General features: G+C 33.0%; 1 protein-coding gene across 2 annotated transcripts in view; it reads left to right on the forward strand.

Moving 5' to 3' along the window:
- The window catches only part of LOC121975043 (small RNA degrading nuclease 5-like), a 34,810-nt gene extending 18,997 nt beyond the window's left edge, over positions 1-15,813 (forward strand). For both annotated transcript variants that reach the window (XM_042526407.1, XM_042526408.1), the window contains 7 exons: positions 6,898-6,953; positions 9,157-9,217; positions 9,369-9,633; positions 11,739-11,920; positions 12,007-12,302; positions 15,290-15,428; positions 15,528-15,813. In XM_042526407.1, the coding sequence (XP_042382341.1) occupies positions 6,898-6,953; positions 9,157-9,217; positions 9,369-9,633; positions 11,739-11,920; positions 12,007-12,302; positions 15,290-15,413 (984 nt within the window). In that variant the 3' untranslated portion in view covers positions 15,414-15,428; positions 15,528-15,813. The remainder of the gene's footprint in view (positions 1-6,897; positions 6,954-9,156; positions 9,218-9,368; positions 9,634-11,738; positions 11,921-12,006; positions 12,303-15,289; positions 15,429-15,527) is intronic.
- Positions 15,814-17,339: the final 1,526 nt, after the last annotated feature.

The raw sequence follows: 17,339 nt of genomic DNA on the forward strand, positions 1-17,339 counted from the left end.
CACCTTGTGTATTTTTAGCAATTTTCTAATTGCTAATTGTGATTATCATTGGAAAAATTGATATTGCAGAATTTGTTCAATTGAAGATCATTCTCTGGGTTTTCTTCATCCTCACTTCATCATAAAATTTAGTGGAACAACAACATAACAATAAAAATTAATCGCCTCTCATTTTAGCATCTATTAGTTTTCACATCTTTAATTCTAATTAAGTCAACTTGTCGAATTATATAGACTATTTGTTGTCTTCACGCTTATCCATAATCCATATCATCTTAACTTATTGCCTCTCATTTTATCATCTATTATAGCTACACCTAATTGATCTGGAACATTGTATTTTTTTTTCAGTAATCTCACACATTGTCTTACCATTTTAAAATATCTTTTTCTTAATTAGTTGACAATCTAACCCATAAATATGGATGATTATGCCTAATGTTTGAAATGAGCTATATTTACCATTCTGATGGGACTGACGTTGACACATACCGACATCATGATTGCGAGGTCGTGGAGACCTTGCAAGCTGCAACGACCCTCCGTGGGGGTCGAGGTGCTCGGTGGCCCCTTATTGACCGTCATATGATTGCACCAGTTGCATTTTTTTAAATTATAAATAAATTATTAATTATATATGGTGTCGCGACGACCCTATGGTGACATTTTTTTTTAAAATTATAAATAAACTATTAATTATATATAATAGTTATAATTATTATTAATAGTAGTTATAAAATATTTTAAAAATAATAAAATATTTTATAAAATAATTTAATTTTTTAATATATATTGAAAATTGAATATAAATTTAAAATAATCTATTTTTATAAATATAATTCTTAAACATTTCAAATAAATTTTAAAATTTTACAAATACATTCAAAAAATAATTTAAATCCTGCAAATAATTTTATTAATTATCTTTGAGCCTTTCAAATAATTTTAGATTTAGTTTTGAATTTTAGGAATTACTTATTTTTTAAATAATTTTTATAAAATTTAAATATGTAGAAAATATTAAAATATGAACTGAACATCTGGAAATATAGAGCATATTTAATAATCAAATATAAATGAATTAATATACATTTATATTTAAAAGGTAAAAAAAGTACATTTATATTTAAAAGGTAAAAAAAGTACCCGCATTAGCATGGTACGATATGATACTGAAACCACATCCTTCCAATCGGCGACTGAAATTCTAGTACGGGTCAAAATTTTAAACCATGGATATGTCACAATCTTATAAATTTTTTCTTTGTAGCTTGGGGGGTATAGTGATCTTAAAAGATTTTAGAAACATTTGTTTCAGCAGTTCACTCTTATCATATTAAATATATCTTTATTAATAACTTCATTATAAGTATAGTGGAAGTTTCTCAGATTCATTATGTCTTCTCCTTAATGTTTGACTGGTTTGAGTTATTTGATGAATGGATCATTAGTTCATATATTTCTACATTATTTCTACTCCCCTGAACCAATTTGCATGTCTTTTTAGCTGAGGCTTATCTACAAATGCTACTTTGGTTCTTATATAACTTAAGCTTTGATTTTGATATCATTGGATATTGAATAACAAATGTTTTAAAGTAGTTCCTTAAGCTCCCTTTGGCACATTGGGTATTAACATATTCATCAGGATCAGTTCTCATTTCCATTACCACACAAGTCTTGATCCTCAGATATCCTTTTAATTGTTATGTACCATTTGATTCAATAATCCTTGTAGAAATTTATAGTTCGTCTAGACTGTTTATTCATCATATACATAACTCTCCATCAGTTTGAGTGATTAATGCTTTGCTTGGGACAAGGTTTTTTTCACTGTTTACATCTGAACATTTGATTGGGTTTTGAGAGAGAGTTCATTGTTTAACAAAACAAATTTTTTTTTTTGATTGAGAATGTTTTGTTTTTGTTGAGTAATATTGAATAGAAGTATTTAGAATCCAAGATTAAAGATTTAGTTCATTAGGTCTTGTGAGTTATTTATGTTACAATAACACCGTGAATGACTAAACTAAAAGATGGTCTACTTAAGTTTCACCACGCAAAATCAAAAGTACACTATAGGATGTTCTACTAATTTAGTTTATTATGTGTTTTGGCTCACATACGTCATGTACTATTTTGCTTAAGCAACTAACATTGCTTATACTTTGATGGTTCCATACATAATATTTGCTTTGTTTTAGTGTTGGTTAGCAACCTAACACAACTCTCCTTTATCTGAGTTTGGGACTTGCCATAACGGAGATTATTCGCCATGGGTGGAGTTAACAACTGACGCTTCTGCATTTAAAAAAAATTCACACATCCAATATAGTACTTACATGTCCACTTGAATTGTCATTGTCCAAATAGGTATGGGCTAAGTGGAGTGTCCAAGTATCAAAGCATATTTCAAGACGCCTATCGTGATGCCCCAAGTAAGCAAATTGTGTAACTACGTGAACAAATAAAGATAACAAGACATTAGTACGAGAACAAATGATTTAGAATATAATTAATCATATTGTGTAACTACTGAATTAGGAGACCTTTTAACATAGCACATATCTCTACTTAATTGGGATAAATCAGCTCTTTATATTTGAAAAACCATATAAGTCAATGATCATACACTCAGCAAGAACTAAGGTAAATAATATTACACATATTTGGTGATTTTACTTTCAAACCTTACAATTTCAAATAGAGAAACCAATAGTACTTTTTAATATATCACACCCTAGGGTATAATTTCCACTTACTAGGAGGTACACACTTGGTGACAATGTGATAATGGGAAACCAAAAGCCATATAAACATTTATTAACTCAAGATGATCAAGAAGTTCAATAAAAGTTCAACAAACTAGGCATGTATATTTATCATTTTTGTACATAAAATCTAATAGTACTGAAGAACATATGAATGAAACAAAATAGTACAACAAAATAAAACGAAGTAGCAAATCGAGGATCTCTGTGCAAGTCTAAATACTATTTGAAATCAAATATAACTTCAAAAGGTCTCCTCTGATGAACATAAATTTGCTAAATAGGTAATTTGAAAAGATGCATTTAATCTAAATCAAGTAGTAAAGCACAACTAGGGCTGTAAATGAACCAAACGTTCGTGAACAAGCTTGGTGTTCGGCTTGGTAAGAGCTTGTTTATGTTCGTTCAATATACACAAGATTGATTAAACAAACAAGCTTGAACAGCTCGTTAACGTTCGTGAACAACGTTCGTGAACAATGTTCACGAACCATATTCATTAATAAAACTCTTTTCAATATGCTAAATAAATAATAAAATAAAATAAAATAAATAAATAAATTTAAATTTCCAAGCTCAATAACCAATCAAATAACTAAAAGTTTCAAACAATCAAACAAGCTTGAATTGAAAGCTCGATAACATCTAAACGAACCAAGCTCGAACCAAGCTCAAGCCAAGCTCGAACCAAGCTCAAGCCAAGCTCGAACCAAGCTCGAATCAAGCTCAAGCCAAGCTTGAATTGAGAGCTTGATAACATCTAAACGAACCAAGCTCAAGCCAAGCTTCAAACAAGCTCAAGCTCATAAAAAATAAACCAAGCCAAGCTTGAACACTCATTTCAAAAGCTTGGTTCATTTTAAGCTCGGCTCGGCTCGGCTCGGTTACCTTATCAAACAAGCTTGAACACCCCAAAGCTTGGCTCGGCTCGGCTCGTTTACAGCCCTAAGCACAAGTTCTTCAATATATATATATAGTAAAGTATCATTCTATTATAATTATTTGTTAATATTTAAAATCACAATTATTATTATCATCTTTTATCACAAATTAAGATAATTTTTAATTATCATTTTCGTTTAAATTTTCATACAATAAACCTATCACCAATAATATATATCTAATAAATTGATCACCAATAAATCCACTAAAAAATAACTTGAGCCAATGTCCTCAATTAATAACATCATCTCATGTATGGGCCAAAGTCCTATCAGTGCTATACTCTTCTCGTACAACTAGATACTAACCGCAAGCGACCCCTCGCGACCACTACCTTATGTGCTTAACTCAAATGTGTACTACAAATACAATATGAAAAATAACTTAAAAAATTTAAAATAAATCTCTAATAACGATAATGACATAAAAAATCTTAAAATTAACTATATTCGAAGTAGATAGATCCAATCTTAATAAGTCTCTAGTAATGATAATAACACAAAAATCTTAAAATCAACTATAGTCGAAGAATATAGATCCAATCTAAATTCCACTACCTCGATATAATTTAAATTTTTAAACGAGATATCTACTACTATCAAACAACATTTTTTCTTCTTAAAATAGACACACCAACCTAAAATACTAATATAATAAAATTAAATAGGATATCTACCCTTTCCCTTAATTGATGAAATAAGGTAGGTGAAACACCCTAACAAATCAGCCCTAAATAATCAACCATAAACACCATATCGTCTGATATAATTAGTCATTTCCCAATGTCAACCATATTCACCAATTCTCACCTTTAATTGGCCAATATACGAACATCTTCGTTCAAGGATATTAGGAGGTTTAGAAAATAAGGAAGGTAAACCATCGGTCTGTTCTTGGCTTTGCCAAAAGCAGCTGGTTGGTGGTTGCAATTGTCAGGGCAGCAAGAGGAGGAAAATTGATGCAGGATCAATCCAAACTTCAAATGGTTGATAAGGGGAACCCGTAACCACCAAATTTTGAACTCAAATTCTACCGTTTAGGCAGGGGCATCTTTGCTATTTTTACTATTTTCATGGTATTTAGGGTAATTTTGGTATTTCTTATATTTTTGGGTCCTAGTTTGTTTATATCAGTATCCTGTTATGTTAATTTTAATTTCTATCAATTGATTTTTTTTGGAAAGATATCTTTTCTTTCTCTGTAAGATTGAAATTGAGGTCCATATTTCAGGATTTCTTTCCTTTTTTAGTCTTAGGGTTCAGAGTCTATATAAATGCATATATAGTTGTATGAGGAATCATCACTCAATTATTAATAAAGTTTTCTTTTTTAGCAAACGATGGGTTCTCTTTGGTATTTTTTCGGGTTCTCTTCTTGCTTTCTCCCCAATTTTCCTTCCTGTCTTGTCTCTCTATCCTGCCCGACATCAATTGGTATCGAAGTCGGCAGTGTCTGATTGAGGAAGTCGAGCGTTAGGTTCAATGGAGGGTCGTCGTGATCGTGGTCGCGGTTGCAATAAGGTTTTGATTGAGGAAGGCAAGCACTGTGGACGGTAGTGTTCAAGACATGATGACGATTGAAGATTTACAAAGGCAAGTTGAAACCCATGGCAATAATGGCGGCTGTGTGAAATCTTGAAGATCGGGAGATTTCAAATTGAGGATCTGAGTCTATCTCCTTTTAGCTTTGTCATGTCTTATCCATGAATTACAATGGCTTACATATGGTTAAATATCATGTTCTCTCTTACAAGTGTCATCTCATCTCATCAAATACCCTGTTGCTATCTCCTTTTAGCATTGTCATGTCTTATCCATGAATTTCCATGTCTTACATGCGGTTAAATATCATGTTCATAGCTCTTACAAATGTCATATCATCTTATCCTCATAAAAACTGTGAGCTATGCCAAATTGGGTAAAAGAAAACCATGTTGCTATCCTTATAAGCACAACCTCAGTGGGCTTCAAGTTGGGTTCTTAATGCGTTGGGTTTATAGTTGGACATTTAATTTTTCCCAGTTTGCATGTGTGACCCAATTATCCCCCTAACTAAATTGGCTTGCTTGTCCTGCCCGATTGGTTTGTCCGACCCGACCAACCTGCTTGGTTGGCCTAAACTTCCTTGTGTATCCGACCTATTCTACCTGTTTGGCTTGCTGGCTTATTTTGTGCATTCTACACAACCAACCAATCTTGTTTTATTGACTCGTTTGACCTACTAGACCTCCGAGTTCAAATAGCCTGAAGTGTCAAGCCTTGATATGGCTGAATCAATTGGCTCACTAAGCCTGTTAGACTGACTTACCGGCTGAGATGTCTCGACCCACATTGATGGATCTTTCCTGCTTGCCTAGACTGATCGACCCACAAGTTTGGTATTTATGTGTCTAGTGTTGGGTTTTGAGGATGAGGTTTATTTCTTGTGGCTCTGACCCTTGCAAGGTTGGTTAGCATTTTAGAGTTGCGGGTGGATATTGTTTCACAAGGAGACTTTGGTTGGTATATCTTGTTGAGTAAGAGGGATTTGATTGCTGCCTGCTTTGGCAAAATCAAAATGGTGGATGAGAGAGATGCCTCATGTATATGGTTTTCCAGCCTCTCTCTGAATGTTAGTAATACAAAGGATAGAAAATTTTAGAAATTCATTCTCTCTATTATCCATCTGCTCATTTTCCTTCTAGGTAAATTTGCACTTACAAAATTGTAAGATTCAAAACAAATAATAACATAAAAGAAGATTTATGTTTATCAAAATGCTTTATGGTAGCATAATATTAAGTTCTTTTCTCTTGTAACCATCACATTATCTTTTACTTACAAAAACCATGAGTGTTACTGAATTGAACAAAAGAAAATCATATTGTTATCCTTATAGTTATAATCTCACTTTAAGGAGTTGGGAGTTGGGTTCACAGTGTCTAATCCTCACACCTATGCTTTCCTTGAACAATGTAATGAGATAAAGAATATGAGCTATATTATCAAAATGTCTTTTATAATATAAATTTTGATTTAATGACATGAATCCTGTGATTACGAACTATCATATTGTCATACTCTATCACTTTATGGATGGTACTTTTGCTCTAATTTCTTTGTCATGCCATCCTTGATTTTTGATGCTATGTTTTCTATTCTACACAAATAATAATATGAACTGACCCAATTTTTTTTCTTCCCAGGTGGTGCTTGACAAACTAGTTAAACCTTTCAACAATATCCTGGATTATAATACTAGGTAGTACATAGATGTCATGGAGTTGAATTTTATTTAGCTAAAAATGGTGTCTTGTGTCAGTTGTCCCTAATTTGATTATTTGCATAGTTATTAAAATCATAACCTTGTAATATTAGTAGCTCAATTACCCTTTTGATCAGTACATAAATGCACTCTTTTTGAAGTTGTAACTCTTCCATGTAGGTCATCTCGATGCAATAATTTGTTGATGCAATGCATATTGAGGTTTCTTGAACAAAAATGTGCTGACTTTTTTAGAGTCAGACTTCTGTAAACTTTATGAATCTAGATAAGTTCATCTAATTTAGCATACTTGCTCAAATAATATGATCAAGCATCTAAGTTTAGATTAAGCAAAAATATAATAGAAACAAATAGAGCAATGCCAACACATTTAGTTTTATGTGGTTAGGAGATTCCACTCCTACTCCACAACCTATGACAGATCCGATGTGCCACCCCTAACTAAATTACCCCTTTATGGAGTAAATCTCTTACAATCTGAACATTAGGATCACTCTTCTCAAATACAACGAATAATAAAAGCTAATAAATACAAGAGGGATTACTAAGCTTGAGTTGATGCCTTCAACCTTGTTCAAGATCCTGGAAACCATTGAGCATTGGTAGCACACAACAACAATTTTTATGAATATTTCTAGCTTAAAGCTCTCCAAAATCTTTTATAGATGTTGTCAAACAGCTTTATTTTTCTCGCCTCGAGTTGTCAAGAATAATTTCTAGTTGATTCAACTATAAGAGTAGTTGATATGTGACCAACAAATAACTAGGCAGTCAATGAAAAATTATGCCCCTCAAACCCTTTTGCTCATCTCTAGTCAACTAAATTTGCACAGAGATCACTCCTTCACTTGAATTACCTCACCTTAAGCCTACACATAAGTTTTGATCAAAGCATTCAAGCTCTAACTATATTTGTTGAGTTGTTATTCTTCGTTTGAATGCTTCAACCAAACCATTAGCTACTCTACTCCTACCTGTGTACCCACATCAATTTTGTTGATTTTGTCTAAAATTGAAAGCCCCATACTACACATCACTTTAATCTCTCACAACTCTTATGCTTCCAAGTCTTCAATATTGTTGATGCTCTTCATCACCCTAAAGCCCACCTTGTGTCAAATCCTTAGTCCATTGGGTGCACTAATCCCTCAAAGCTTGCTCCATCATGCTATCCTTCATGCCTCACCCACGATTTCATATTGCATTAGGTCGTTGGTCCTTTGGATGCACCAAGCTCTCTAAGCTTCTCTAAGTGTTCTTTCAAGCGTCACCTATGATGTTTATCCCCCATTAGGGCATCAATCCATCAAACCAACAACCGCTTCATACTCCTCATTCTAGATTACACCTTGTAAGGCCTTCAATCACTTAGTTACTCTGCCATTCATCTTTGCTTGCATTTGATTTCACCTCATCCTCCGAACCATTAAGCACAATTCAACCAATTTGACCATGTCAAGTCATCCAATGGAACAAAACAACCAGACTGTGTTGAGTCCCTGAGCAATCCGAGTTCACCTAAACACTTGATGCTCCCAAGTGTTTATACCTTACCACTTGGGAGCATTGAATACCAACCCTGATCACTTTCATGCAGGCAATGAATTTAGCTCGACGCTCTTTCATTGGGAAGTCTTTTGCTGCTTATTTTGATAATATTCTTTCTTATAACTAAAATCCACATAATAAGCACTCAATAGGATTGTTCTATTAACCTTATGAAAAGAAAATCTCTATGAATTTTGAAAAGTATTCTTTAGAATGACTCATTTAGTTTCCCTTGGCTTTTTACTAAATATTTTAGGAGTAGTGGTGTACGAAGAAAAGGTTAAGGATATATAATAATGACCCATCTGAAAGAATCTGCATAAAGCACAAAGTCATTATTTATTTGTTAATGATGACTCTTGCAGCATCGTTAACAGATTTCCTATAGCAAAGGATCCTTATATGCACTTCTCTGCAGTGAAAAAACTTCCAATTATATCAAGGAGAAGCTGTTCACTTGCACCATTTTTAAATTTCAAGAAGATTTTTAAAGTTGGTTGTGATTGTATAAGTCATAATATTTAGTAATATGCCATTTATGTTGCTTATTCTATGGGTTTATATCCTGCACTTATTTTCTTTTTAATGACATTAGTCCTTTTTCCAGAAAGTAAGGTTTTAACTCATGCAGGTTTAGTGGAATTACTGGTGAGATGTTAAATGGTGTGACAACAACACTTGGGGATATTCAGGTCTAACAGAAATGTCTATTGTTCTCTGGTTAAATTCCTAACTTCGATAATATGATTTGCATATTGTTTCAGTTTCAAAAGTTTGTCAACTGTTACTGTCTTTATTTGTATTTTTAAAAATTGATTTAGCTGCTGGGTATTTGATTTGTAGGGAGACTTCCTGAAGCTTGTGAACAAAGAAACGATTCTTGTTGGGCATTCTCTTGAGAATGACCTTTTAGCATTGAAGATATCTCATGAATTGGTAATTGATACTGCTATTTTGTACAAGCACCGGCCTGGTGGCTACAAGACAGCTCTACGAGTTCTATCTCGGAAATTTCTTTCGCGAGAGATTCAGGCTTCAGGAAATGGGCATGATAGTATTGAGGATGCAAAAACTGCTATGGATTTGGCACTTCTGAAGATTAGAAATGGTACATTGAATCAGCGAGTCACTTATCTGTTATCATTTATATGAAATAGTATTGTTTGTCAGTTACTAAATGCTTATGTAACTGAATGGTGTACATTTTAGTTAACCTTTTGAAAGCATGTTTGCTATATCTCTTCTAAAGGATAGTGGGACTGTTTGACAATACCTTCTATTGGTTGCGCTAGTTATTTCATCTATCTTCCATGTGTTTTGATCCTGGTTTGAATTGAGTTGTTCAATTCAAATATGTAGTATAGTGGGGGCTTAAGACCACCTAGATAGGAATCACTATTATTTCTCCTTTCTTGGTAATTCCATTTCTTGGATTATGATCTAGCTGAGTATGAATTATGGGTTAATAACCTCTACTAAAGGTGATTTTGGGGTTTCATGTAGCATGGTCTTACCACAAGTATTAAGGTACTCTCGGCCTCATGGATTTGCTGTTAAAATGGAAATTTTTGAGCTTGTTGAGGTTGAAACAACTGCATTAACTAGATGCCTGCGGTCTAAGCCTACCAATTATAATGAGCTTAGAGTATTTTTTTTTTTTTTTGTTAACTATAGTATGGTGACATACTTGTGGTTTTTCAGAACAAAGTTGATGGTAGATGACATTCTGGAGTTGGGTAATTGTATCAAGCTTCCCATGTTGGCGTTTTGAACTCTGTCCAGACAAGTAATGTACTGTGACAAAACTTGGCACCCTTGCTTCAAAGTATGATAAGATCCATTTTGTTGAACGATAATCTACTTAGCTTGGTTACCTCCAAATACAAGCCTATAAATTTGAAAGTTAATTGAATTTAAATTAAGAATAGAAAGATACAAAAATATTACATATATTTTTGATAATGAATATATATATCAAAATGAGGGTAGCACATTAGATGAGAATATTGGATCATGTAGCATCCTAGTGAGGTCAACCCTAATTTTCTAAGACCAGTTTAAATGATGATCTCAAGATATCTAATATTGAAATTGGTTTCTCCATGTGTTTATAAATATATCTCTGTTAAACAATAAAAGTTAAGACTTGAACTAGGCAACTAGAGCTAGAATAGACACAAGTAGAAGATATTGATACAAATTAAGTCATTTTACTTTGGTGTCACTCTTTTTGGTTGTTACTGGTGCCTTGGTTGGTGCTTCCCCTCTTCTCTTTTTATTGTTTGATCTTCTTCATTTGACCCTGTAGATAGACTTGAATGATGAATCACTAGATGAGCCTATCTTGATCAGTTTCAGCTGCGATAGACTCTACCTCAGTTAGTATTTTCAAAATTGTGTTAGCAAGGGAATTACAATAACATTTACATGTGTCGACTAGTATTGGTATTGGTTAGCGATCACAATAATACATTATGGTCATGACGACTGACACTGAATTACACTTGAATCGTGATTTGTATTGTGCCTGTAGCAAGCAATATTTTGAGTGGTCTTTTTTTTACTTGAGTATTTCTAGTTTATGCAATTGCATGAAGTTTTAAGAGATCAAGATAGCAAGGGATATTAGCCTGCATACAATGTAGAGATAGTTTATATAGTAGATCCAAATAGCTAAAGATATAAACCTATAAGCCTGCATAGAGTTCAATGAAGGGATAAGATTGATATAGTAGATCCCAAATATTTGGAACTAGCATGGTTTCTTGTTGTATGCAAGGAGATGATTTTAAGTGTTTAATATATGAGGGTAAGTTCTGCTAATGATTTGGTTTGCTTATGAGTTAAAGCCACCTTTAAAATTTCTCTTTTTGAAGGGATATTTTCATGTGCTGTAGCCAGAGTTCCAAATTCTGTATAATCTGGTACAAATTTGCAAATTTTAATGTAAATTTTGAAGTAGAGCTGTCTGTTAAGAGTCTTTTTTGGGCTTGTAATCATTTGAACTGCTTGTTGTTGGCTGAATTTATGTTCCTTTGAGGTTGATATAATTGAATTGTCATGCATTCATTGCATTTGTACTGATTGTTTCAGTTTTTAAAGACAAATGTCAGAAATTTGTTCCAAGTCCATTATTTTACCTTTTAAAGGGTGTTTCCATTTTGATAATCTATTGTTTTGAGTAGCTGATATACTTAGCTTCTGTTGCACCAGGACCTGATTTTGGCTCTCCCCCACAAGTCACTCGTAGAAAACTTGTTTCTATTTTGCATCAAAATGGGAAAACTTGTTCTCTCATTGATGATATTTCTATACTTAGGAAGTATTCCGATGAATTATGCAATACAATTCCAGTAGCATCAGATTCTGAGTCACTTTCTAAAGCTATAAAACAGGTTCAAAATATTAGTTCTTGCATCTGACTTCATTCTTGCTACATTGTTAAATCAAAAGTATATCTCATTTTGATTTCTCATTTCAGGTCAAGAATGATAAAGTAAGCTTTATCTGGACCCGCTTTACGAGCTTATTCTCTTATTTTCAGAAGCAAGCTCAGGATGTTGAAAGGTTACAGTATCGAGTTGCTGAGGTTATATCATCCCTGACATGTAAAAAAAAGTCAGCCAGGGCAGCCATAAGTTATGGTTCAGTAAGCTCAGAATTGACTGACATTCTATCTGGGATTAATGATAAAGTACAAAAGCTACACAATGCATTGCCTAAAAACACACTGTTAATTATTTCTACTGGCCATGGAGATACAGCTATTGTCCAAAGGTAATATCTACTGTCTTCTTAGATTAAAATCTCTGTTTTTCTTTTGTTACATTGTACTCATATTTTATATTGATTTCTATTTTTTGATAGAGTAAAATAACAAACTTTATAATGATTATAGTTATAATTTTTATTATCTTCAGATGATGTTGTGCTAATCAAGAGTGTGCATAGGATAAATTCGAGCTGGGATAATGGTGAAACTTAAAAACTAAAATTGAATATGATGTATATATGAAATGTAGTTTTAACATTAGTAAAAGGATTGAATAATTAAGCCATGTAGAATAATTGACTTGAACTCAATTAACTATATATATCTACTATTCAATTTAACCAATTATAGTTAAAATAATTGCTTTTGTACTTTAGAAACTAGAGATAATCTTCCTTTCTAGATGCTATTCATAAGTAATATTATGCTAAATGATGAGTGTAAATAAAATAATATTGAAACTTGAACTGAAAGAACTATAAATGTAAAGATTTCAAGTTAAGTAGAATTAAAACTAAATATATGAAATGTAATTTCAATAAGCGATTTAGTAATTAAGATGGATAGACAAATAACCTTATGGCCCATCGAAACTGTAACTTCAAAACTTGAATTGAGGAAAGTACAGGAGTTAAAGATTTTATGTAGAGTTGAGATCAATGGACAACTAATCTTATGGCGCATTGATGTAGCATGGAAAATTGCACCGTAAAAGAAAACCCGAACAACTCAATTCACCAAACAGGTAAATATTATTAGCAAAAGGATGAATCTAATACGTGAGATTCTGACCCCTTTTATAAAGTAAATTGACAATGAGATTTGTTCTTTATAAAAATATGACTTATTTCACCTACAATAAATTGTAAAAATTTTTCCTTAAAAGTCTCAATGGTTCGCAAAATTCTCTTTCAAGAAATATAATCAACTATAAAAATTTAAACATCTTAATAATTTAAAATAGGATTTAAACTGTTAAGTGTGATGTTCTCTCGAACTGAGAAGAAATTGACTTCAGGTGAGTTATCAACTTCTTTCTTGTCATCGTTTCCGCAAAAGTAGTAATGATAATACTAAGTCTGTTGATCATGATTTCTTCGTGTTTTTCTCAGTTGTGTCTTCAATATGTGAGAAACCCATGTCGCTTTCTGATTTTGATTCTTGTGAGTTTAAGTATTGACTTTTTTCTCTTCTGTTTAAGTCTTCCTTTAAACTAAGTGGAAGTATTCTTCTCAACTAGAGGTGGATGTCTTCTCTATGGTTCCTTTGTGACAAAGTCAAAATGGAAAGATGAAGGCTCGAATGCCTCTCACTAATTTACCATACTCTTTATTTGAAAAATTAAAGTAATATTAAAATAAATTGATAAATTAAATAACCATGCAAAATTCATTCTTTTTCATAGTGTGAATGATGATTGCAAATGCTTTTGTAGCACTATTTACTGGATTTTTAAGGCTAAAGAATATATATATATATATATATATATATATATATATATATATATATATATGTTTTTTTTTCTACAAGGTGCATCCATATGTTTTTTTGGAACAATCATTACTCAACTTATTCCTCCTAGCGTCGACATATGTTTCTCTCATATACCTAGTAGAACTCAATTTTATAGATAGAAATAGACAAAGAAATCAAATCAATATGTTGACGAGCTTTAAGTCAAAAAATTACTAAGAATGGACACATACCCATCAATGTCTTATCAGCAATTTTTTTCAATTTTTGTTCCTACTCTTGCTCTTTTAGATCTTAGGCTTGGGTTATGGTCAATAGCTTGTGAAAACCTTAAATATGATGAATTTGTTAGAGTGCTTTCCAGAAGACTGAAATAAAAGATAGTCAAATAAGTATTTTTTAGGAGGTGGTTACATTAGAGAGACGACTCATGTAGAGGATTATTAAGAGGTTTTTTAAGGCGGCTTAAGTAAAGGATTATTAGAGAGCTCTTGAGAAAGCTTAAGCAAAAGATATTAAGGGGTCTTAGGGACGTTAAATAAAGGACTGTTAGTTGGTTCTTAAGAATACTTGAATTAAAAGATTGTGGGTGTTCCTTGGGAGGCTCAAGTAAAGGATCATTAAGGGTCTTTTGGGAAGTCAAGAAAAGGATCATTAGGGTGCTTTTTAGGTGATAAGGGTCATTAAATACAACAAGAATTCTAGCAATTATATGATTAAGGTCATGTTGAATACTTTATGAATAGGGTAATTTATCAAGGGGCTCTTTTGGAGTTAGGTATTAGAGTTTGCTTAGGGGTTTTTATGTCCTAGGTCTGGGATCACTTGTAATAAAAAGTTGAGTGTTCCACGATAAAAGTCGATTATAAATGTCCTCTTGTTCAATTAGGGGTTGAGGTTTAATTAAGGGTCTTTCACTTTTGAAATAGTAAAAATAACAACAGATTCTTAGATTACAACATCAAAGGGCTCATTTAAGGAGTCATGAGAAGATTCTTGTTGCTGGAGGGATGTTAATTCCTTGTTGCTGCAAAGGTGGGTAGCTTGTGAATACGGAGTGGATGTTGAAGGAGAGACTTGGATGAAATGGTGCAAGGGATGCTAAGTATTGAATAGTGAATTAGAAGTCCGGCTCTTATAATAATTGAATTACCAGAGAGTTGCTGTACCAATTGATGTGAGACACCAAATCGAACCCTCAAATCAAACAAAATTAGTATGACATTAATGGAGAAAGGAGGATAACTACCTCATGTTAAAAAATAATCTAACACAATTGAAAAGGGGTTTAGAGAATTGAAAGGAGGATAACCCTCACTTGCTATAGGCACCAAGTGATACTTAAACATTCCAGTGTTGCTCGCTTGATCAGTGCCCGTGTCCTTGCTCTATATACTGTTTTAATGCTCATCTTCCTTTTCTGTGTTAATTTAGTTCTCATGTTTATCTCCCTAAATGCTATTTGAAACTATATTCTGTGATTTACTTCATTTATATCTGTTCCTTTTCGTGGGCACAGATTAAGGAAATTGCTTAAAGAGGATAATGAGAAAATAATCAACCGGGAAGAAGTTGTGAAAGCCTTGGGAGAACTCCAAGCACAAGCTGAAGTGGCACTTTGTTTTTCTAGCGTCAAACATTGACTTTGCATTGTAATGGTATGCTTTTCTTTCTCCATGGTACTAATACTGGCTCTAGTGATGCGGAAGAGTTCTATCGATGAATAACAGCTTGTTTTCAAAAATCTTTTCAAACAGGATATTTGACAGTCTACAAGATTAGAACCAGTAACAGCTAGCGGCACATCATTGTAAATAACATACTGTAGCATCATCACTGGAGAGGTCCATTGTTGTAGCGGTACCATATTTATAAATGATGCATGTAACTCTGCCTAAGCAGAAGAGAATCATTTTTCAATCTCATTCCATATTAATTTTGATAGTCAAAAGAGTGGTAAGTTATGGTGGAACGCTGTGTTTTCACTTTTCATTTTGTATATGAACTGTAACTATAAACAACATGCGGTGTACACTGATTAAACTTTGGGACCCTCATAAGAGCGATGAGTATGTTATTAGTTTGCCCCAGGAAATTTGCTACCACTGAGCTTAGATTGAACTTAGATTTCAAAAGGTATTACTCCTACTGAACACTGGCGGAAAAAATCAAGATGATCTTTGTTCTAAGTTGGTTGATTGGCACAATGGCTTGTCGATGTAGTCAAAAATAGTTTTGAAGCTGTAATATATTTTCTTAAGGTTTTATGTACCCCTATCAATGATAAACAATCATGAATTTCTTTGAAATACAAGAAGATTGTCTTTTTATGACTTGCATAATTGAAGAAGAGCTCATGGTTCAATCAATTTGGAAATAGGCAGTCAGAATTTTGACCATCTTAGCGTCGATGGTTGAAGATTCCTGTAGGTTAGGAAAAATATTAAAAATTTTAGTATATCGTATATACCATATTCATATATATTATTTATTCTGAAAATTTTAGTATCTCAAAAATTTTAGTATGGTATATAATATTGTATTGAAATTTTTGGTGTTGGTATGAAATTTATAATTTTTCGGTATTTCAATATATCAAAAAATATTAAAATATGGGGACAAAATGCATGTTTGGCGCAATTTCAGATTACTAGTATGAGATTTATGTTTTTTGATATATTAAATTTTTTGATATATTGAAGTTTTAGTATATCAAATTTTTGGTATGTTGCAGTATAAATTTATCTTATATTGAAACCATCCTACTCGTAGGAGGAAGAGAGGAAGATTGTTATGCCAGTGGCTGAAGACGATTATTAGGAAGAAGATTGACGGACGAAACTTGATGTTGGCTATAAATTTGCTACTCAGCATTATTTATGGCTGTGCATATGTTTTACATGAATGTTTAGAATTAAGCTCTTGAATTATTGGCGCTGCTGCACTCAATTTGCTCACTTTGATTAGAGCTGATCTCCTGGTTTTTTTTAATCAAAAGATGGATCATTTATAATTATAGTCGGATCATTGTCGTGATCCGGTCACATTTGATTATGATATCTTTCTGGATTCGTCGTCCCCTCTAGGTTATAGTTTGGTTCGGAGAGGACGACCGCAGGTTGCCCGGAGGGCACCGATGGTGGACAAGTGGTCAGGTTGCTGGATGCCGAGGGGGGGCCCCTCCGGTTATTCTCTCCAAACCAAATTATAACCTGGAGTGAACGGTGAACCCAGAAAGGGATCGTAACTAATTGCGACTGGATCGCTGTTACGATCCAACCGCAATTATAAGTGATCCATCCCATGATCCAAAAAAAAACAGGGACCAAGATATTTGCTCTCACTCTTTATCCTGTAGGTACTCATTTACTTTTACCTTGGGATGATAATTATTCGATTCTCTCTTTAAATATATTGTCTCATTCGAGTAAACGATGATAATCTTCACCTAAAGTGGTCCTATATCATCCTAAAGTGGTTCTGTATCATCGACCCCTATTTAGATATAGATAGATAAACCAAGAGTGTTTTGTTTTAACATAATGACCCTTTGTATGGTAAAATTTAGG

Source organism: Zingiber officinale, chromosome 4B (genome assembly GCF_018446385.1).
Source record: "Zingiber officinale cultivar Zhangliang chromosome 4B, Zo_v1.1, whole genome shotgun sequence".
Lineage (NCBI taxonomy): Eukaryota > Viridiplantae > Streptophyta > Magnoliopsida > Zingiberales > Zingiberaceae > Zingiber > Zingiber officinale.